At 42.2% G+C, this 23,509-nt stretch overlaps 1 protein-coding gene across 2 annotated transcripts; it reads right to left on the bottom strand.

Annotated features, from left to right (window-relative positions):
• Positions 1-4,430: 4,430 nt before the first annotated feature.
• On the bottom strand, positions 4,431-18,104 carry LOC139563785 (prolyl hydroxylase EGLN3-like). Of its 2 annotated transcripts, none has more exons than XM_071382691.1 (5): positions 17,515-18,104; positions 6,472-6,591; positions 5,707-5,843; positions 5,411-5,484; positions 4,431-4,712 (listed from the first exon to the last, which is right to left on the bottom strand). In XM_071382691.1, the coding sequence occupies exons 1-5, from the start codon at positions 17,998-18,000 to the stop codon at positions 4,675-4,677; spliced, it is 855 nt and encodes a 284-aa protein (XP_071238792.1). In that variant the 5' UTR covers positions 18,001-18,104; the 3' UTR covers positions 4,431-4,674. The 2 variants fall into 2 exon arrangements, with proteins under 2 accessions (XP_071238792.1, XP_071238793.1); XM_071382692.1 differs by lacking the exon at positions 17,515-18,104 and adding an exon at positions 16,055-16,702.
• Between the last annotated feature and the right edge of the window lie 5,405 nt (positions 18,105-23,509).

Below are 23,509 nucleotides of genomic sequence, written 5' to 3'. Positions count from 1 at the left end.
TCTGTCAATCTTCCTGCCATGATCTCAGACAGCAGTGAGGAGAGGTCATATCATAGCAGAAGCGCGATAAGGCTATCCAGACTATTTTAAATATTTTACACTATTTGAAATGAGGGTTATGAAAGATCACAGGGCAGAGAGAAACTATGAATCTGAAGCTTCTCTAATGCCCTGAAGCTGTCCATCTCAGAACTCATCCAACCAGACCAACCTTCTGATTCTGATTTAGAATTTCACAGTGTTCTGTTTGTACACTAGAATAATGGGTGAGCTTTCTAGTGTACAGCTGAAAAAACTGATATATCTGATATATCCACCATTTTAATCAGCAGAGAAAAATCACTACACAAACAGGAGAGCTTAAAATGAAGTTAGTTTTCATTAGTTTCATTGAAATTGAATTGCTTTGTCCCTGGTTACATATTTATATTTCGGTCAAAGTTATGAAGCTCTTCTTGCATTATTCACAATCATCAAGGGACATTGTACATACACATAAAACATAAACCCTAACTATAAGGTGAAAACATGCATCAAATCATGTTAATTTTATTTATGAAAGGAATAGAAATACTCAAACACTGTTGTATGCTTCCGAATTTAAAATGAATTTGATTTTAACACTTTGGTGGCACTTTACAATATGTGTCCCTAATTTATTTACATGGTAGTTACCCTAGATTTTAGAATTATTTTTAGACCACTCAGTTATCTCATTTGTGTTTAAGATTAGTAAGATTAGCAAATCTTTAGAAATGTACAGGAATAAGAGGACCATCACTAGACGCTATTCAATCAATATTGGTAATACAGGGATAATTCATGCAGGCTACTACAGTAGATTCAGAGAGAATGTTTGAATTAATACAAACCTACTGTTGAGTATATTTTTATTGTATTCGTTCAGTGCACCTAGTTACAGGAATTGGTTGAAAAGGGTTTCATGAATTCCCTCCCCTTCCTACTGCATGACATCTCCCCAAAGCGGTAACCACCTTTTATGGGAAAAGAAGCTACACAAGGTGCAAGTGGGACATCTAGTGGGCAAATACATAAGTGCATAACAGACACAGTAAGTTATCAATTATAAACTGGGTGGTTCGAGCCCTGAAAGCTGATTGGCTGAAAGCTGTGGTATATCAGACCGTAATACCACGGGTATGAAAAAACATCTATTTTTAATCTTCCAATTAGGTTATTATAACAATAAATTTGAGGTATATGTTGTCTATAGCCACAAACTAATTTTGCTTCAGGGGCAGCATTCAGTCTTCAACAAGGTCCGGGGCCGCGCTGAAAACTCGTTGTATTTCCTCGTCAAAATATGCACAAGATAGTCCTCTATTCCATAAGGAATATGGCTAGGGATCAAATCAAATCAAATTGTATTGGTCACATACACATATTTAGCAGATGTTATTGCGGGTGTAGCAAAATGCTTGTGTTCCTAGCTCCAACAGTGCAGTAGTATCTAACAATTCACAACAATACACACAAATCTAAAAATAAAAGAATGGAATTAAGAAATATATAAATATTAGGATGAGCAATATCGGAGTGGCATTGACTAAAATACAGTAGAATACAGTATATACATAGGAAATGAGTACAGCCTCTAAGGTGAAGGGTTGAAACATGCATGAGAGCACCAAATGTTCCGTAAGACTGTGTGATCACGCTCTCCGCAGCCGATGTGAGTAAGACCTTTAAACAGGTCAACATTCACAAGGCCGCAGGGCCAGATGGATTACCAGGACGTGTACTGCGAGCATGCTCTGACCAACTGGCAAGTGTCTTCACTGACATTTTCAACCTCTCCCTGTCCGAGTCTGTAATACCAACATGTTTTAAGCAGACCACCATAGTCCCTGTGCCCAAGAACACTAAGGTAACCTGCCTAAATGACTACCGACCCGTAGCACTCACGTCTGTAGCCATGAAATGCTTTGAAAGGCTGGTCATGGCTCACATCAACACCATCATCCCAGAAACCCTAGACCCACTCCCATTTTCATACCGCCCCAACAGATCCACAGATGACGCAATCTCTATTGCACTCCACACCGCCCTTTCCCACCTGGACAAAAGGAACACCTAGGTGAGAATGCTGTTCATTGACTACAGCTCAGCGTTCAACACCATAGTGCCCTCAAAGCTCATCACTAAGCTAAGGACCCTGGGACTAAACACCTCCCTCTGCAACTGGATCCTGGACTTCCTGGTGGGCCGCCCCCAGGTGGTAAGGGTAGGTAACAACACATCCGCCACGCTGATCCTCAACACAGTGGCCCCTCAGGGGTGCGTGCTCACTCCCCTCCTGTACTCCCTGTTCACTCATTCGTGGCCACACAGTCATGGGTGAACAAGGAGTACAGGAGGGGGCTGAGCACGCACCCTTGTGGGGCCCCTGTGTTGAGGATCAGCGTAGTGGAGGTGTTGTTTCCTACCTTCACCAGCTGGGGGCGGCCCGTCAGGAAGTCCAGGAGCCAGTTGCACAGTGCAGGGCTCAGACCCAGGGCCCCGAGTTTAATGATGAGCTTGGAGGGTACTATTGTGTTAAAGACTGAGCTATAGTCAATGATCAGCATTCTTACATAGGTATTCCTCTTGTCGAGGTGGGATGGGGCAATGTGCAGTGCAATGGCAGTATGCAAATTGAACTGGGGTGTGGACATGAAGTTAGGGTTAGGGTCAGGGTTTGGTTTAGGGTTAGGGTTAGGGTTAGGGTTAGGGTTAGGCTTAGGGTTGGGTTTATGGCTAGACTTAGGGTTGAACTGGGGTGTGGACATGAAGCTAGGGTAAGCTAGGGTTAGCTTCATGTCCCTAACCCTAACCGCAAGCCCGACCCTAACTCTAACCCTAGCTTCATGACCACACCCCAGTTCAACCCAAACCCTAGCTTAATGACCACACCCCAGTTCAACCCTAACTCTAACCAAATGTTTAACCCTCACCCTAACCCTTTTTATGATACAAATGTAGTACAGACTGTGACAATATTCAGGTGGAAAATAATTTTATTTGTCTTGAATATAAGTAACAAACATTAACAAAACCACATTATTCACCATACTATAGACTGTATCCACCAGCTTGGCTGATCAGCATGCAAGCTGATTTTAAGCACAAAAATCCATTACAGATAACAACCACACATAGAGTGCTGTATATCCACAATGAACAGTTTTTCCTTCACCACCTCTGTAAAGAGTTGAATGTTGCATCAACAATTGATTTCTTCTCACAAGGCGTATATACAAAAGCTTCACAAAAAACCTGAACATGTGTAGCTATTGTCGAAGATGCATGTTTAGGGAAGAGAACAACATGGCTGCTCAGGGGGATCAGTAATGACAGCAGTCCTGGGAGTCACTCATAACTAACTATTCAACTAGTTTATAACGATAGTTGATGTGTAATAAGGATTTGGATGATCTGGTGTAAAGTAGTGCACCACATAGAAAAATAGGGGCGCCATTTTGGATTGACCCTTGAGTGCTCCAGATTGCATTACCAACTTAAAACAAGTCAGACGATGTAACAGTGTGACAGGGTGCCTGACAGGTGCCCATTCGGATTTTTATTGAGGACCCCAATTCATTCAGATCAAGCGTTAACCGGCGTTAGCTCACACCTGTTTTGGATGTTTTGGTGGCGACGGAGGGGGAACAGCGTTAGCGCTGTCAAATCAACAAGCGGCACCTGGCACATACCTAAAGCGGACATTGCCATCGGCGACATGGAGTCGCATTAAAAGAAATCCCATGCAGCCTTGTTTACAAGTTGGAATACTGGAATGCGAGATGTAATCTACACCTCGATTAGGCTGATAGAAATCCTCATTTGTTTGTTTAATGATTTTCAGCTTGAGCGTCATTATTTCTATATAGTCTATACTTTCTCATTCTGAACTTCTAACGGAAGTGTGACAGCTGTGGCTTCCTGACAATGATCAAGAGCAGCTGCGATTTGACATCTTCAATGAAGTTCCACCTCCGACAGTGCCAAAACATCAGCTATGCAGGTGTCAGCTATCGTCAGTTAACGCTTGATCTGATTGAATCTAGGCCTTAGTTCTTTTCAACATAACATTGTCATCTCAGTTCATCTTTACTGTTCAAGATTTAAATGCAAACATTTTAATTCTAGATGGGCCAAATTGTATAATACACACACGTGTACGCATGCCCCCCCCCCCCCCCCCCCCCCCCCCCTCTCTCTTTCTATCTGACTGAAACAGAACTATACAACAAACCAGCATGCATGAACTGGTAAACAATTATTTTAGAACAGCAGTAGTTAAAGGAGAGAATTCAGTTGATTTTAACCCAACTACATTCTTTAAACTATATTCTATAAAGACATTTCAGGAAGAAGTACAGTATTACTTGGGTTGATTCATTTAAATACAATGACGAGAATCGCTGTTATTGAAAGAGCAGAAAATAATTTTATTTCTAAATATATGCACAAAGCCATTAACGTCTCTTCTTATCATCTACCACAACCACACATCTTTGTAGCTTTCAACATCTTTGTAGCGTTTAGAAGAGGTACCACAGCACAGTCCAAACAGTGATTAGACCAAAGCATGACAACTCTGTCAGCACAAAGGATTAGGGATCCAGTGTTGTATTGTGTCACACAGGGTGGAGTCTCTTATAAGGTCAAAGTTCAGGGAGTACTGCTTCCGTCCGGGTCTTGGATGGAGGCTGAAATAGATTAATGCCATTAAAGCTTTGGTAAAAGGCTGAGAGATGGGCCTGGAGAAATGGAACCACTCTAAAATTCATAGAGTTATGGATGCAAGGACTTAAAACTACTGTATAAATTATAGTTTTAGGGCTCTATTCAATACGGCTTGCAGAATTTCAGCTTTACGCTGTGATTGAAATTTAAAAGGCAATGTTCCCGGTTTAGCTGAGACTGCATTCACGGTAAATGCTGCATATGTCGGCTCAATCGAAAATCACCTTTACATTTCTATCGTGGAATCTGTAACGCTTCAGCTTTCCAGACTGAACAGAGCCCTCGAGCTCTTAAACATGTTTTGAGGCTATACAGTGTGTCTTTACATTTAAATTGTTTAGAAACATTGTAGTAAAGCAAACGTATATTTTGGGTTCTGATGGGGTATGACAGTTGAACTAAGTTAATGAGGCATTTATATGTTAAACTTTTCAAGAATCAATGGGTGGATATGATTAATCTATAAATCTGAAAATGGATGTAGCGACTAAGTAAAGGATTAGGTTACATTAGGATACATGGTGTAACCTGATGCCAGTTAACCTGACCGTAGTAACTACAATGTTACTATGCAGGAATAAGAGCAACTTCATGTAAAGTGTTACCGAATGTTTTTGTTTACACATAGATGTAAGTTAAATAATCCAACGGAGAAATGTACCTGTTAAGTCTCTAAACCGTCTCTTTGCTTCTGCCCTTTCTTCTGAATCGAAATACCACACGGTTATAGCATATCTGGAACAAAGCAAAATTCTGAATTATTATTATTATTACATAATTACATTACATCTTCTTTAGCATTTTATGAAAATCTAACAGTGTCAAGAAAGTTAACTGAGAAATGTCTTCTGTATAATAATAACAGTATGATACATTCAACAGCAGATTCAGACATTTTTGCATATGAATGAACAGAATAATTATCAGTATAATAACAGTATGATAAATCAAACAGACCTTGTTGCATATGAAGGCTGCACCTCATGTGGATTCCTTCTATCTGACCAAAAGAACAGCAGTCTGTCAAACAGGGGCTCAACATCTGCAACGTAGGATTTGCCTTCGGGAAAAATGCGAAGAATTCCTCCATGCTCCTGCCAAAATAACAAAGACACATTGTTTATTTCAGCTTTACAGAATAGCAAGTTGAGCCATAAGAGGCTTGCTCTGCAATTTACAAAGATCATAAGCCAGAGGGGGTTATAATAAACAGTGGACGGCAATATCTCACATTTTCATTGTCTCTAAAAATAAACCATAAATATGACAAGAATTTTGATGTTATAAACGGAACCGAACAATTAAACTGACAGTACAGTGACTGTCTTGAAAACCAAACTGTAATCTGAAAGGACTGTGGGTAATTGCGTGTATCCCATAGTAAAAAACATATAAAATGTCATAAGAATATGTACGAATTTAAATATATAATTGGACAGCAAACGCTTAGTTTTATGAGACAAGTTTAAACCTAGACGTTTTGGCCTTCAATTACCTTCTGCAGAAGACCATTGAAGGCCGAAACATCTATTTTTTCAACTTGTCGAAATAAAACAAATATTTTTTTATGGTGAGCGAGCGATGCGCCTTTTCATGTCCAATGATCTCTACACATTTTTTAGGTTGCACCTCTGCTCGCGTTGGTTGAGCACCATCTACTTTTTTCCGAAATTAAATATATGCAAAATTATGTCATAAATATGTTATAAATCTGCAGCTCACCTGGGGGTTCCAGTTTTTGTTGAGGTAGTAGATAGAGGTGATGCAGCGACCGTCAGCGTTGGGATTGTCCACATGTTTCACATATCCTGTCCCTTTTCCTGGATAACACGCCACCATCGCCTGAAACAGACAAAACAACCCACAAAACATTAGTTCTCAGTCTGTTACACATTATAATTTGTAACTCGCTGATCATGTGACAATATGTGACATGATAACTGTAGTGTACACCATTACAGAAGCCTTTTTTGTGAGAAAATATTTGTGGAAATGCCTTGACTATATTCTAAGAATATAGAAATAGTTTCTGCAAATCAGAGATAAAAAATATAACATGAAGACATTTATGGGTTAATATCTTGGTTGCAGAACATTTCCTGTAAGCGTTGTTTGGGGAGGGAGCGTTGTGGTTTCAGCAGAACTGGCCTACGTGCATTCAGTCAGCATCCAAGGAAGCACAATTAACCAAACTGTGGTAATCTATCTTGTGATAAGAAAGCCAAGAAAAGCCCTCAAAGCAATGCAGATGAAGAGACGTGTAGTTCCGACCAGGGGTGGGCACATTGGGTCAGATAGAGGGTTTACTAGAGGCCAAGTGACATTCTGTCATGTAACATTTCATTTGGGCATCAGATATGGAACACAAGTTAAGGCTAGTACGTGTAGACACGAAGGAATGTAATCGGACAAGGATTTATTTGTTTAATAGATGTACAGTGCCTTTGAATTAGTCCATATTTTGTTTTGTTACAGCCTGAATTTTGAAAATGGATTAAATAAATAGAAATCTCACCCATCTACACACAATACCCAATAATGACAAAGTGGAAAAATGTTTTTAGAAATTGTAGAAAATGTATTGAAAATTAAATACAGAAATATCTAATTTACATAAGTATTCACACCCCAGAGTCAATACTTTGTAGAAGCACCTTTGACAGCGAACACAGCTGTGAGTCTTTCTGGTTAAGTCTTGTGATGGAAAATTGTATCATGGGAAGAGACAGCCTTGAAAATGTTAATCTTGTCTTTCGTGTCATCACTTCAGATTGGTACTTTATCCATCTAAATTTGACTGTGACCTCTCCAACTTGCTGTTAATAAACAATGATTCATTTAAGATTGATTTCAAGTGTCCCATGTGTAGAATTTCCACAACATTCTCTAAGAGCTTTCCACGCCTGAATTGTGCAACATTTGTCCATTATTCTTTTCAAAATTCTTCAAGCTCTGTCAAATTAGATCATTGCTAAACAAACCTTTTTCAGGTCTTGCCATAGATTTTCAAGTAGATTTAAGTCAAAACTGTAACTAGGCCACTCAGGAACATTCCCTATCTTCTTGGTAAGCAATTCAAGTGTAGATTTGGCCTTGTGTTTTAGGTTATTGTCCTGCTGAAAGCAGACTAAACCAGGTTTTCCTCTAGAATTTTGCCTGTGCTTAGCTACATCCCGTTTATTTTTTATCCTGAAAAACTCTTAACGACTACAAGCATACCCATAACATGATGCAGCCACCACTATGCTTGAAAATATGGAGAGTGGTACTTAGTAATATGTTGTATTGGATTTTCCCCAAACATAACACTTTGTATTCAGAACAAAAAGTTTTTTTTTTGCAGTATTACTTTAGTGTCTATTAGCTTAGTATTGTGGAGTAACTACAATGTTGTGGATCCATCCTCAGTCTTCTCCTATCACAGCCAAGAAACTCTGTAACTGTTTTATAGTCACCATTGGCCTCATGGTGAAATCCCTGAGCGGTTTCCTTCCTCTTCGGCAACTGAGTTAGGAAGGACGTCTGTATCTTTGTAGTGACTAGATGTATTGATACACCATCCAAAGTGTAATTAATAACTTCACCATGCTCAAAGGGATATTCAATGTCTGCTTTTAAATGTTTTACCCATCTACCAATAGGTGCCCTTCTTTGTGAGGCATTGGAAAACCTCCCTGGTCTTTGTGGTTGAATCTGTGTTTGAAATTCACTGCTCAATTGAGGGACCTTACAGATAATTGTATTAGTGGGGTACAGAGATGACGTAGTCATTAAAAAATCATGTTAAAACACTATTATTGCAGACAGAGTGAGTCCATGCAACTTATTTAGACTTGCCATAACAAAGGGGTTGAATACTTAGCGACTGAAGACATTTCAGCTTTTCAGTTTTAATTAATTGTAAAATATTCTAAAAACATATCTCCACTTTGACATTATGGGGTATCGTGTGCAGACCAATGACAAAAACATCTAAATGTAATCCTTTTTTAATTCAGACTGTAACACAACAAAATGTGGAAAAAGTCAAGAGGTGTGAATACTTTCTGAAGGCACTATAAATAGTGAGTATGTGACAGGTTATGATATGACCTTCAACTAGGGATTCCACAGCACTATTCTCGCAGCACAAACAGCTGTGCCTTACTAACTCTCAGGAAACGGGAAGAGGGTTCCCCTGAGATCCTGCCCAGAAAGGTTTGACCGTTGGTCCTCACACATTATAGGAAAAGGTCACTGGACTCAGACTGCCTACACATGGAATTCAGCTACTGTGTTGCTTAACAAGTGACATCCCAAAATTCTTTGTTGGTCAAGACCAGCTCTGGTGAAAAAACGATGCATTTCCTCCAAGCTAGAAACTTTAGAATGCAAAGTGGACAAAGGGACTGATCTGTGGTCTCATTTCAGGGAAAACAGACTAAAAGTACGTGAATACTTTAATTCCAAAAGGCTATATATCCAATATCACAAATGTTGGTAAATTAGCTATTTTGTTCAAAGAACTTATGAAAGACATTGGTGTGTTTTCCCACATCTAATCATGTCATGGGGTTTTTAAATGACAGACATGAATTTGTTTGAAAACTATCAGTTTATGGTTTTATTTCAGAGACAAACAATCACATTGTGTTGCAAAACGAGATACTGTATACCAGTGGAGGCTGCTGAGGGGAGGACGGCTCATAATAATGGCTGGAACGTCACGAATGGAATGGGCATCAAACACATGGAAACAATGTGTTTGATGTATTTGATACCATTCCACTGATTCCGCTCCAGCCATTACCATGAGTCCGTCCTCCCCAATTAAGGTGCCACCAATCTCCTGTGCTGTATATCCGCCTCACTCTCAGAGAAAAAAGTAGTACTGCAAGGTTATACACAGTCAAATATGACAAATAATTGGTAAAAACTGGTAAAACCTACAGGAGTGTAGCTCTCCAGGAACAGGGTTGGAGTTAAAACCTACAGGAGTGTAGCTCTCCAGGAACAGGGTTGGAGTTAAAACCTACAGGAGTGTAGCTCTCCAGGAACAGGGTTGGAGTTAAAACCTACAGGAGTGTAACTCTCCAGGAACAGGGTTAGAATTAAAACCTACAGGAGTGTAGCTCTCCAGGAACAGGGTTGGAGTTAAAACCTACAGGAGTGTAGCTCTCCAGGAACAGGGTTGGAATTAAAACCTACAGGAGTGTAGCTCTCCAGGAACCGAGTTAGAATTAAAACCTACAGGAGTGTAGCTCTCCAGGAACAGGGTTGGAGTTAAAACCTACAGGAGGGCAGATCTCCAGGAACAGGGTTGGAATTAAAACCTACAGGAGTGTAGCTCTCCAGGAACAGGGTTGGAGTTAAAACATACAGGAGTGCAGATCTCCAGGAACAGGGTTGGAATTAAAACCTACAGGAGTGTAGCTCTCCAGGAACAGGGTTGGAGTTAAAACATACAGGAGTGCAGATCTCCAGGAACAGGGTTGGAATTAAAACCTACAGGAGTGTAGCTCTCCAGGAAACGGGTTGGAGTTAAAACATACAGGAGTGCAGATCTCCAGGAACAGGGTTGGAATTAAAACCTACAGGAGTGCAGCTCTCCAGGAACCGGGTTGGAATTAAAACCTACAGGAGTGTAGCTCTCCAGGAACAGGGTTGGAGTTAAAACCTACAGGAGTGCAGCTCTCCAGGAACAGGGTTGGAGTTAAAACCTACAGGAGTGTAGCTCTCCAGGAACAGGGTTGGAATTAAAACCTACAGGAGTGCAGCTCTCCAGGAACAGGGTTGGAGTTAAAACATACAGGAGTGCAGATCTCCAGGAACAGGGTTGGAATTAAAACCTACAGGAGTGTAGCTCTCCAGTAACAGGGTTGGAGAGCCCTGATATAGGGAATAGGGTGACATTTGGGACAAAGCCTAGCTCTAATCTAACACTGTAGCGTGAGGCTATATTTATGATGGGTTGAATTTATATGGTAGATATACAGGATATGAACATTCCATTCCAGCTAAACATTGGAAATACAATATAGCGTTTTGCAACAAAACCCATCTTAATACACATCTCAAATCTATGAATAAAAAATCTGAGAACAGTAATATTTTACACACACATAAAGGTACCCATAAGCATTCATTTTTGATGAAAAAACACAAGTGAAAAATTGGTGGATATAGCGTTTTGGAATAAACCCTTCATCTTATCCTGCGATTTTCAGTTTCTCCAGGAAGAGTCCATATTAGGTTCCTCAAAGAAGAATATCCCCAGACACGAAAACAAAAGGATAATATAATGACCATAAAAATAGCATTGGAATCGTGTCATGCCAGCAACCTAACAATTTCACAGCAACCTTTAGACTATTCTTTCAACAATCTCTCTCCTTTGATTGTTGAACGATCACTATTATGCACACACACACCTACATAATAAAGCTGTAATAAAATGCCTCTTCTGGAGCAACATCACAAGGGTCTTATCTGATAAAGTGATCCTTTAGTTTATTTGCACCGCAGCATATTTCCTGTCGGCACATACTGAGGAAAGGAGTATTATGACGCACCCAGTGTTTACTGTCTACAGTGGGGGCATGTATGCACATACACCCAGTGTTTACTGTCTACAGTGGGGGCACGTATGCACATACACCCAGTGTTTACTGTCTACAGTGGGGGCACGTATGCACGTACACCCAGTGTTAACTGTCTACAGTGGGGGCACGTATGCACGTACACACAGTGTTTACTGTCTACAGTGGGGGCACGTATGCACGTACACCCAGTGTTTACTGTCTACAGTGGGGGCACGTATGCACGCACACACAGTGTTTACTGTCTACAGTGGGGGCACGTATGCACATACACCCAGTGTTTACTGTCTACAGTGGGGGCACGTATGCACATACACACAGTGTTTACTGTCTACAGTGGGGCACGTATGCACATACACCCAGTGTTTACTGTCTACAGTGGGGGCACGTATGCACGTACACCCAGTGTTTACTGTCTACAGTGGGGGCACGTATGCACGTACACCCAGTGTTTACTGTCTACAGTGGGGGCACGTATGCACGCACACACAGTGTTTACTGTCTACAGTGGGGGCACGTATGCACGCACACATAGTGTTTACTGTCTACATTGGGGGCACGTATGCACGTACACCCAGTGTTTACTGTCTACAGTGGGGGCACGTATGCACACACACAGACAGTGTTTACTGTCTACAGTGGGGTCACGTATGCACGCACACACAGTGTTTACTGTCTACAGTGGGGGCACGTATGCACGCACACACAGTGTTTACTGTCTACAGTGGGGGCACGTATGCACGCACACACAGTGTTTACTGTCTACAGTGGGGGCACGTATGCACGTACACCCAGTGTTTACTGTCTACAGTGGGTGCACGTATGCACACACACACAGTGTTTACTGTCTACAGTGGGGCACGTATGCACGTACACCCAGTGTTTACTGTCTACAGTGGGGGCACGTATGCACGCACACACAGTGTTTACTGTCTACAGTGGGGGCACGTATGCACGCACACACAGTGTTTACTGTCTACAGTGGGGGCACGTATGCACGTACACACAGTGTTTACTGTCTACAGTGGGTGCACGTATGCACGCGCACACAGTGTTTACTGTCTACAGTGGGGGCACGTATGCACGAACACCCAGTGTTTACTGTCTACAGTGGGGGCACGTATGCACGTACTCACAGTGTTTACTGTCTACAGTGGGGGCACGTATGCACGTACACACAGTGTTTACTGTCTACAGTGGGGCACGTATGCACACACACACAGTGTTTACTGTCTACAGTGGGGCACGTATGCACGCACACACAGTGTTTACTGTCTACAGTGGGGGCACGTATGCACGAACACCCAGTGTTTACTGTCTACAGTGGGGGCACGTATGCACGCACACACAGTGTTTACTGTCTACAGTGGGGGCACGTATGCACATACACCCAGTGTTTACTGTCTACAGTGAGGGCACGTATGCACGTACACACAGTGTTGTCAAAGAAGAGTGAAAACATATGAAGCAAGAGAAAGGAGGAGTGGGAGGAGGGGGAAGTCCACACAGAGCAGAGCTGGCAGGCTGCCAGGATGTTGAAGGTTTAATGACAGTGCTACGTGTCCAGCATGAGCCAGCAGACGCAACATAGCACTGCTAGGTCTACAGGCCTCTCTCCCTCTCTTCCATCTCTCTCCCTCTTCCTCCCTCTCTCCTTTTCCCTATCTCTCTCCATATCCCTCTATATCCCGCTCTCGTTCTCTCTCTCCCCCTCCAACAGTGAATGACTCCTCAATCAGTCCAGACAACAGACAAATTAACAGGCTGTGTGTCAACCAGCTAAAACACTCTTTTGACATGGTTTCAGCTTTGTCGCCTTTTCTTTGTAATGATATCTTATGAGGAAAGTTGTGTCTTTAGAATCCACTGACATTTGTTATGTTTGATCAAAACTGCTTCCAAATGTCAACAAATAAAACATCTCCACTGAGCAGTTAAATCAATGAAAATAGTGTTATCAAATAAACAAGTGACAAAGATACTCCAGCACTCAACCGTCTATAAATCCTTCTTTAACATGAATAAATTACACATGATCATTTGCTGCTGTTATTTACACATTATCATCTGATAAATGGTTTGTCCACATAAGGCTGGGAGCAGGATCCAGTGATGTGAGAAAGGGAGAAGGGTGTTGGGCTGTGGGTGGTGGTGGGATGTGCAGTACTGACTGACACTATGGCCGAGTCTGGTGTGTTGCAATGTAGTATAGTGTTCACACGCTATTTCCTGCTTGAAACTCTGATTTTCTGAGAGTACAAACAGCTATAGGCAGTGTGAGGAGTCACGTACCACCCATCACTTCCACTGCAATCAGCACAACATACATGTGTTTGCATCCCCTGTTGACTGCATATAAGATCAAAGTTACTGTGAATAGATTGTGGGATTGCCATGGCTCTATGCAACAACGCTTTACAAAGCCCTGCAAAATATGTAATGAAGTATGTTTACAGTACGTAAACAATTGGTCCAACTGTAAGCCTACACTTTGAGGCTCACAATTATTACAAATATATGATGATAAAAAGGGGAGTATTAAATTCACAAAACGGTGGCAATCCAAAGTTCACTGACAACATTTTAAAAAGTGACTGATATGTGACTGATATGTGACTGATATGCATTAAAAAAGTATATAATTCAGAATGCATAGGCCAACTCTTAAATGAATAGAATAGAATACAATATTAGGACATAAAAATCCATATAGCCCAATAGTTGTGTTTTACATTGACAGGGGTGCAGTGGAAAGGGTCGAGAAGTTCCTCGGTGTCCAAATCACCAAGGACTTAAAATGGTCCACACACGCGCACTGTCATGAAGACCTCGTGGGACCTCAATGTCAGGACCCGGTGCGAGAAACAGTCACTAATAATCGTCAGAACCCAGAAGATGAGGCAGACACAGCAGTACTAGAGATGGTGGTTTAATTAAAGAACAAAATCTTCAGGCAAAGAAACTAAATCCACAATGTCCAAAAATAAAGCCAAGAGGCACAAAATGGAAATCCTCCAAAATACAAAAGACACTCCACAAAGTGGTAAAAAACAGCAGGGAAAAACAAACCTCAAAAGACTACTCAAATAATACACAAGAACTAAACCAGAGAACCTCTGGAAAATCCAACAAGAGAAATATCTGTATAAAACAAGGCTTGGGCTGGGGCTGGGTGCTAACTTACAAACACTGAGCAAGGAACTGAGGAACACACAGGGTTTAAATACTAACAAGGGAATGACCTACAGGTGCAAACAATAATAGAGCAAGAAAAACAAAAGGTACAAAAAAGGTGCAATGGGGACATCTAGTGACCAAAACCCGAACAGTCTTGGCCAAAACCTGACACTCAAATCCTCAAAAAGTTATACAGCTGCACTATTGAGAGCATCTTGACGGGCTGCGGACATCCCAGTACATCACTGGGGCCGACATCCCTGCCATCCAGGACCTCTATATCAGGCGGGTTGAAAGGAAGGTCCAAAAATCGTTGAAGACTCCAGCCACCCTAGTCAAGCGTCGGCTGGAGTGGTGTAAAGCTCGTCGCCATTGGACTCTAGAGCAGTGGAAACGCGTTCTCTGGAGTGATGAATCACGCTTCACTATCTGGCAGTCCAAAGGACGAATCTGGGTTTGGCAGACGCCAGGAGAATGCTACCAGCCCCAATGCATAGTGCCAACTGTAAAGTTTGGTGTAGGAGGAATAATGTCTGGGGCTGTTTATCATGGTTCGGGCTAAGCCACTTAGTTCCAGTGAAGGGAAATCTTAACGCTACAGCATACAATGACATTCTAGATTATTCTGTGCTTCCAACTTTGTGGCAATAGTTTGGGGAAGGCCCTTTCCTGTTTCAGCATGACAATGCCCCTGTGCACAAATGAGGTCAATACAGAAATGGTTTGTCAAGATCGGTGTGGAATAACTTGACTGGCATGCACAGAGCCCTGATCTCAACCCCATCGAACACCTCTGGGATGAATTGGAACGCCGACTGTGAGCGAGGCCTAATAGCCCAACATCAGTGCTCGACTTCACTCATGCTCTTCTGGCTGAATGGAAGCAAGTCCCCACAGCAATGTTCCAACATCTAGTGGAAAGCCTTCCCAGAAGAGTGGAGGCTGTTATAGCAGCAAATGGTGGACCAACTCCATGATTTTGGAATGAGATGTTTGACGAGCAGGTGTCCACATACTTTTGGACATGTAGTGTATGTACCTCTTTCACTCCAGTATCCCTGCACATTGTAAATATAGTATTGGAACTGACCCTGTATACAGTATAGCTTACTTACTTCTCACGTTCTTCTTATTTTTATTTATTGTGTGTTTTTGTTCTACCTTATGTTATTTTTACTACTACATTGATAATAATTACTGATTATTGTTGGGTTTAGTGCTTGCAAGAAAGGCATTTCACTGTATTTGTGCACATGACATTAAAAGTTTACATTTGACTTGTTTTAACCCCTTATATATAAACAGTACATTTGTAAGAACATCATATAGACCTAGGCCAGAGTCTAACATGTTATATAAAGTTTAGGTCATATAATAACAATATACATATTTCTTACATCAATAATACGTTTAGAGGTGTGTCCACAACTGTAGAGTTTATAGTAATGTAGTACTGTACAGGCCTACTAAATTAGCTCTGTCGTCAAAACAGTGACCCCCTCAAACACCATGGACACGCTCAATTTACGCAAAACTGTCGCACAACTTACCTTCGATCTTTCTCGAATTATACTTTTCCCAAGTCGACCGATGCAAAGAGAAACCAACTTATCGATTAATGTCAGAAGGAGGTGAATAGCCTCGCACCTCCTTTCACCTCCATTGACCCAGGCTATCTTATCTCCTCTAATGTTCCTTTTGGAGACCCCAAAAGGGCCAGGACCAGCCAGCTGTCCATCCTGCAGAACTCCAGAGTAGTGCATCTCTTTCACTTGGTTCAAAACAAAGTGCCCAACCAATTCTCCTAGAAAGTTGTCCACGTAAAAGAATCCTTGGTCCAGTAGAGATGGGACAATCTGGTCCATGGCTAACCGCTCCAACTCTGCGTCCATTACATGTTGCAGAAGAGGCATTTTGACGATTTATGAGGAATTTAATGCAGCTTAAATCAGCTCCTAAAGTTGTTACTGCAACTGCATGGTAATGTCAGTGCATCAGGGTATGGTTCACTGATAAATATGTATCAACAATGCACCCCTTCTCGCTCTCAGAAACGACTAGATTCAATTCTTAAGAAATGAAATGTCACAGAAGAGTTGTGTTCTGCAGCAACTCTAAACTCCAAACTATAAACAAGCTGCGAATGAGGCACCTGGATATAACTACGGAACGTGCAAGATGTGTTGTAGCACCAGAGGGGCGGAGGGAAGCAAGGACATTCATTCATTCTATTGAACTGACTCAGAACGCCTACGCACGATCACAGACGATTAGGACTACATTTACGCCTATAAATGCATATTATTCTATATGCACAATTACAAATAATACAAACGATAAACGATGAATATCCCTCATTTTAAATTTGGGCGTCAAATTAAAGTGATCGTTTAAAATTGTGTTTTTCAGTAGGCGAATGATAAAATACAGACGTTTATAAGTAGATACAAATTTGTGTAATTGACCTTTGCACAAACATCTCCAATGCAATTTTATATATAAAAAAGAAACATATATATATATAGATATATATATATATGTTTATTTCTGTGCGCGTGCGTTAGGAGTGTCCCCCGCCATTGAGGATTCCACCAGGCGCATGTAGCCCTCTTGAAGCCGCTCGCTGCACGTCCTCTCCATTAAGGTAAACATGACCATGGCAAAGTGCCACAAACCCCGACTTTTGCATCCCCATGAAAAGTGTCTGGGTATAATAATAATAATAACAATAATAAATACAAAATATAAATAATTTATTGAAGTATTTATTATTACTCAGTAATTGTGTATAATTATAGAATGGTGTCAATTTCTAGGCTAAGAAATATCAATATGACCCCAAAGACAGAACAGGTCGATTGAATCAAATATGAATAGACAGTTTTTTCCACCTTTTGCCCTAAGGAATAGGCTATACATCCTAAACTAACACATGCATAATTTAACTCGGTTAATATGAGTGATTGTGCATTAATACCAGTCCGTCCTGATTGGGTAAAATACTACTAACCTTATGCCTCCCTTTAATTTTGTAGCTTCCCAGTTTACCGTCGGCATAGGTGATGAGTTTATCCATCCTTGTCAATAGAAAGCCAAGGTTTTCACAACCTGTTTCAGTCCCTTCCACCCACGCAATTTTATCACCTCGAATGGATTTATTTTTGCCAAAGTTTCCACCTGCAAGTTCCCCATCTTGCATCTTTCCACCTTGGTGAATGTGTCGGACTTCTTGTAGAACGCGCTCTCCAATTTTGTTTCCGAGAAAATTGTCCACAATGCACAGACCATATGAATTCATACATGGCACAATATATTGCAAAACTAATTTGTGAGGGTTAAGTCTTTTATGATCTTTAGATTTTGGCCTGTAACTGCGGGGTCTTCTGAGGCCACTCGGCAAGACCCCCTCCCTCGACTTGTCTTCATCATTATTAACAGTGATTTTACCCTTTGAGGACACTTCCAAACTGTGGTCATCCACTGCAATATTGTTCATTTTGAGGGCTTTTCTTTGAAGACAAGAGTCCCCGCTAATTGTTCTTCTCCTAAAGTAGTCCAATATCTTCCGACTGAGCCGTTTGATACTTGTCGCGTCAGTATACTCAATTGATAGTGGGCTCGTTTGAGTCGTAAGGCTGAAGTAACCGACTGCAGTCGAAAGTCGAGGAGTGAAGTCAGGGGAGGTGCATCTGCGACACCCGAAAGTCTGGCGCTAATGTGGTTTTCCAACAGCAAGACTCAGATCAACATGACAGTGCAACACAGTCTCACATTCAATTCGCGCATATATGTACAAAATGTATTTCAGCAGATTTCGTGCGTTTTTGTGCATTTTTGGGGTGGTTCAATTCGTTTGAAAATACACGAATTTCTGTGCTACTTAAATCGTGCGAATAGACACGAATTTAACCAGTAGGCGACACACAAGCCGTTGCAACAACTATGTAGACGTGATCATTTGTATTTCATTTTTGTTCTTCTTAATGGCTAATTCAACGTCATGAATATACAGAAATGTTGTCTTTGTTTAACCATGTTTTAAAATGTGTCGTTGTATGCCTATATGTACTGTTTTAGACTTGCTGAACAGAATTTTTGAGAAAAGACGCACATTTACGTGCGACTTAATTCGTGGGAAATATTGTTTTATTAATGCCAATGCTGTTTTCTGTGCTTAATTTCGCTTAATACTTTGGATACTGGTGCACTTGTAATCAGAACGCCTTTTTGTCATGTAGGCAACCATACACGATTTTCTTCATAACCCATTTCATATTTCGTGGAGCCTAAATTACACAATTTTCTTCATAATGCATGTATTACATGTTAATGTAAAATAATGAATTATGTTGGCTTACACTTATGGCCTTTCCAAGGCCTTTCCATACCTTAAGGGAACATTTTAGCACTCGCCATATGGTTAGTGAGAAACGCCACATTGCAAATGTAAGGTCCCTTACTAGACGTCCTGCAACGTTTCTAAAATTCGCGGACGGCGTCGGGCCGTGCGCGGGGGAGAGATCTTTCAGGAAGTCATCAAACGAAATCTCTCGGACGTTCGATTTCCGTTTTATAAAAATAAAAACTTTTGGTCATTTTTCCGCAGTCTCGGAAATTCCCACCAGAGGGAAAATGAATAATATTGCAAATGCACAAGCACATTGCAAATGCATGTGGCCTTTTCTCCTAAACGGAAAATATTTCAAAGATGTAATGGACAGTTGGCCCCGAACAAGATGGCGTCGAGGCCTCAACGCTTTTTGAGTTATGGCCATTTTTCTGGGATTAAAGGTCAAAAACGCAAAGTAGGGTGCTAATTTGACCGCTTCACGTCAAAGTACATAAGCATACGGTGTCAGGAAAAAAAGAACCAGCCATTTATCTATCGTAATTTAAGAGAAATCGTACATTGACAAATTGGTAATGTTCACAAAAAGGAGTAAAAAAGAAAAAAAGTTACAGATCCAGTTGCAGTGTGTTCAGACGAACATTTTTTAAGTGGGTCTCGAAGCTCTGCCAGAATTATGTGATTTTATGTGATTTTATGAAATAACACACACTCATTTAACCCTCTGTAAATAAGTCAGTTCTTAACATAAAGACTTAAAACTCAATATTATATAAGAGCCTACCCCAAGGAGGATATGTGTTCACTTTCAGCTTCGTATGTCAACCGGAAGTACCTTCAAATGGTGCCATAGGGTCAGTTTCGAAGGGTTAAAAAGGTCAGATCTGCCTCCCGGGTGGCGCAGTGGTCTAGGGCACTGCGCCACCCACAGAGTCTCTGGGTTCGCGCCCAGGCTCTGCCGCAGCCGGCCGCGACCGGGAGGTCCATGGGGCGACGCACAATTGGCCTAGCGTCGTCCGGGTTAGGGAGGGTTTGGCCGGTAGGGATATCCTTGTCTCATCGCGCTCCAGCGACTACTGTGGCGGGCCGGGGGCAGTGCGCGCTAGCCAAGGGGGCCAGGTGCACGGTGTTTCCTCTGACACATTGGTGCGGCTGGCTTCCGGGTTGGAGGCGCGCTGTGTTAAGAAGCAGTGCGGCTTGGTTGGGTTGTGCTTCGGAGGACGCGTGGCTTTCGACCTTCGTCTCTCCTGAGCCCATACGGGAGTTGTAGCGATGAGACAAGATAGTAATTACTAGCGATTGGATACCACGAAGAAAAGGGGATAAAAGGATGGAGTGAAAAAGTACGGTGCTTAAAGACACACAAAGCCTGCAATGGCATTGCCATTATCTCCAGGCCGTGCCGAGTTCAACGAGATGCCCCGCTTGACCGTAGCTCGCTCGGTCTGAGTGCAGCGACAGGGACAAGAAGAAGGACCCAAATGACCCTTTGACCTCAATTTCATATTTTTTTGCTTTTGGGAGACAGAGAGAGAACCGTTAAGGTTAGAAGCACAATTTGACCTCAGGAACGTTCCTAAGGTCCTCCCGATCTGTGCAAGCCTAACATTGACCGTGTGGCATTAACCCGTAACAGTTAAAAGAAGGTGTTTACATCAAACAGTTTACAATGACATGTCTCCCCATAGGAATACATTGCCTGCTCCCCTAAATTCAACCTGAAGCCTATGTGGGTTAATAATGCCTTATGAACCTGTCTTCGATAACAAACCATCAGGCCACTATGAGGTCTACCTGTGTCGATTCTAAGCTTCCTGGAGCAACCGGAAGTGGTTAAATCACCCTAAAAGTGTTTGCCATACCCAACCTGCAGTTTGAGAGAAATAGTGCATTCAACCCTATGTAAATCAGTGAGTTCTTAACGTATAGACTTAAAACTCAGGATTCTGTAAAAGCCCACTCCAATGAGGATATGTGTTTACTTTCAGCTTCCTGTGCCAACCGGAAGTGCCATAATTGGTGTCAAAAGGGCTGTTTCGAAGGGTTAAAAAAGTCTAATCTTTCCAAAACTTAATATATGTGAATAGGCAACCCTCATGAACTGTAAATCAGTCATTCATCCCATCAGATTTCAAGGAAAAATGTACACACCCACACAGAAAGGATGGAGTGACACACTGAGGGGCTTAGAGGCAGACAGTGCCTGCAATAGTTACTTTTGTTCGAACTTTTAAAGAACCGTCAGACCTAGAGTTCTGAAACTTTACAAACCTGTTCTAGAGCTCAGGTCGATTAAGCACGGTGAGTTATGTGGCTCTAGAAGGTTCTCGGACCGATAAAAAGCCTCGTGCATTTGCATTGACTTCAATTCATTTTGAGCATTACAAAAATGGTGACATTTAGAAAAGTCCCAGAGTTGCAAGACTAGGTGCATTGAAACCGGCTCGGCCCATAGAGACGGACCCCGACATTTCTGTCCGATAGCTCATTCAAGGACCCCGTAGCAAGGCATGGAAAAAAGTGGAATTTCAGCACCAATTAAGGTTTTGCTCGGGCACCGAATGACCTATCGAGCCGAAACTTGGGATTCGAGGTCGCCTCACATAGGGCTAAACATAATGTGAGAACTGGACCCGCAGCTAGAACATAACTACGTATTATTTGTTTTATTATGGTTTAAATGGAAGGCGCTGTGAATTTTGGGCCTGCTCTGAAATATGTGATAGTCGGCTTCTAAACGAGTTGGAAAAGTGAGTTTGGAGTCAGATGGTATCAAATCAAATAAAGTTTATTTAATCAAATCAAGTTTATTTTATATAGCCCTTCGTACATCAGCTAATATCTCGAAGTGCTGTACAGAAACCCAGCCTAAAACCCCAAACAGCAAGCAATGCAGGTGTAGAAGCACGGTGGCTAGGAAAAACTCCCTAGAAAGGCCAAAACCTAGGAAGAAACCTAGAGAGGAACCAGGCTATGAGGGGTGGCCAGTCCTCTTCTGGCTGTGCCGGGTGGAGATTATAACAGAACTATGCCAAGATGTTCAAAATGTTCATAAGTGACAAGCATGGTCAAATAATAATCATGAATAATTTTCAGTTGGCTTTTCATAGCCGATCATTAAGAGTTGAAAATAGCAGGTCTGGGACAGGTGGCGGTTCCATAACCGCAGGCAGAACAGTTGAAACTGGAATAGCAGCAAGGCCAGGTGGACTGGGGACAGCAAGGAGTCATCATGCCCGGTAGTCCTGACGTATGGTCCTAGGGCTCAGGTCCTCCGAGAGAGAGAAAGAAAGAGAGAATTAGAGAGAGCCAAGATTTTCTAAATGTTCATAAATGACAAGCATGGTCAAATAATAATCAGGAATAAATATCAGTTGGCTTTTCATAGCCGGTCATTAAGAGTTGAAAACAGCAGGTCTGGGACAGGTAGGGGTTCCATAACCGCAGGCAGAACAGCTGAAACTGGAATAGCAGCAAGGCCAGGCGGACTGGGGACAGCAAGGAGTCATCATGCCCGGTTTGCCGTGACGTATGGTCCTAGGGCTCAGGTCCTCCGAGAGAGAGAAAGAAAGAGAGAAGGAGAGAATTAGAGAGAGCATACTTAAATTCACACAGGACACTGGATAAGATAGGAGAAGTACTCCAGGTATAACCAACTGACCCTAGCCCCCCGACACATAAACTACTGCAGCATAAATACTGGAGGCTGAGACAGGAGGGGTCAGGAGACACTGTGGCCCCATCAGAAGAAACCCCCGGACAGGGCCAAACAGGAAGGATATAACCCCACCCACTTTGCCAAAGCACAGCCCCCACACCACTAGAGGGATATCTTCAACCACCAACTTACAATCCTGAGACAAGGCCGAGTATAGCCCACAAAGATCTCCACCACAGCACAAACCAAGGGGGGGCGCCAACCCAGACAGGAAGATCACGTCAGTAACTCAACCCACTCAAGTGACGCACCCCTCCCAGGGACGGCATGAAAGAGCACCAGTAAGCCAGTGACTCAGCCCCTGTAATAGGGTTAGAGGCAGATAATCCCAGTGGAGAGAGGGGAACCGGCCAGGCAGAGACAGCAAGAGCGGTTCGTTGCTCCAGAGCCTTTCCGTTCACCTTCACACTCCTGGGCCAGACTACACTCAATCATATGACCTACTGAAGAGATAAGTCTTCAGTAAAGACTTAAAGGTTGAGACCGAGTCTGCGTCTCTCACATGGGTAGGCAGACCGTTCCATAAAAATGGAGATCTATAGGAGAAAGCCCTGCCTCCCGCTGTTTGCTTAGAAATTCTAGGGACAATTAGGAGGCCTGCGTCTTGTGACCGTAGCGTACGTATAGGTATGTACGGCAGGACCAACTCGGAAAGATAGGTAGGAGCAAGCCCATGTAACGCTTTATAGGTTAACAGTAAAACCTTGAAATCAGCCCTTGCCTTAACAGGAAGCCAGTGTAGGGAAGCTAGCACTGGAGTAATATGATCAAATTTCTTGGTTCTAGTCAGGATTCTAGCAGCCGTATTTAGCACTAACTGAAGTTTATTTAGTGCTTTATCCGGGTAGCCGGAAAGTAGAGCATTGCAGTAGTCTAACCTAGAAGTAACAAATGCATGGATTAATTTTTCTGCATCATTTTTGGACAGAAAATTTCTGA

This window comes from Salvelinus alpinus, chromosome 34 (genome assembly GCF_045679555.1).
Source record: "Salvelinus alpinus chromosome 34, SLU_Salpinus.1, whole genome shotgun sequence".
NCBI lineage: Eukaryota > Metazoa > Chordata > Actinopteri > Salmoniformes > Salmonidae > Salvelinus > Salvelinus alpinus.
The sequence above is the reverse complement of the archived record's forward strand: the minus strand, read 5'-3'. Positions and strand labels throughout refer to the sequence as shown.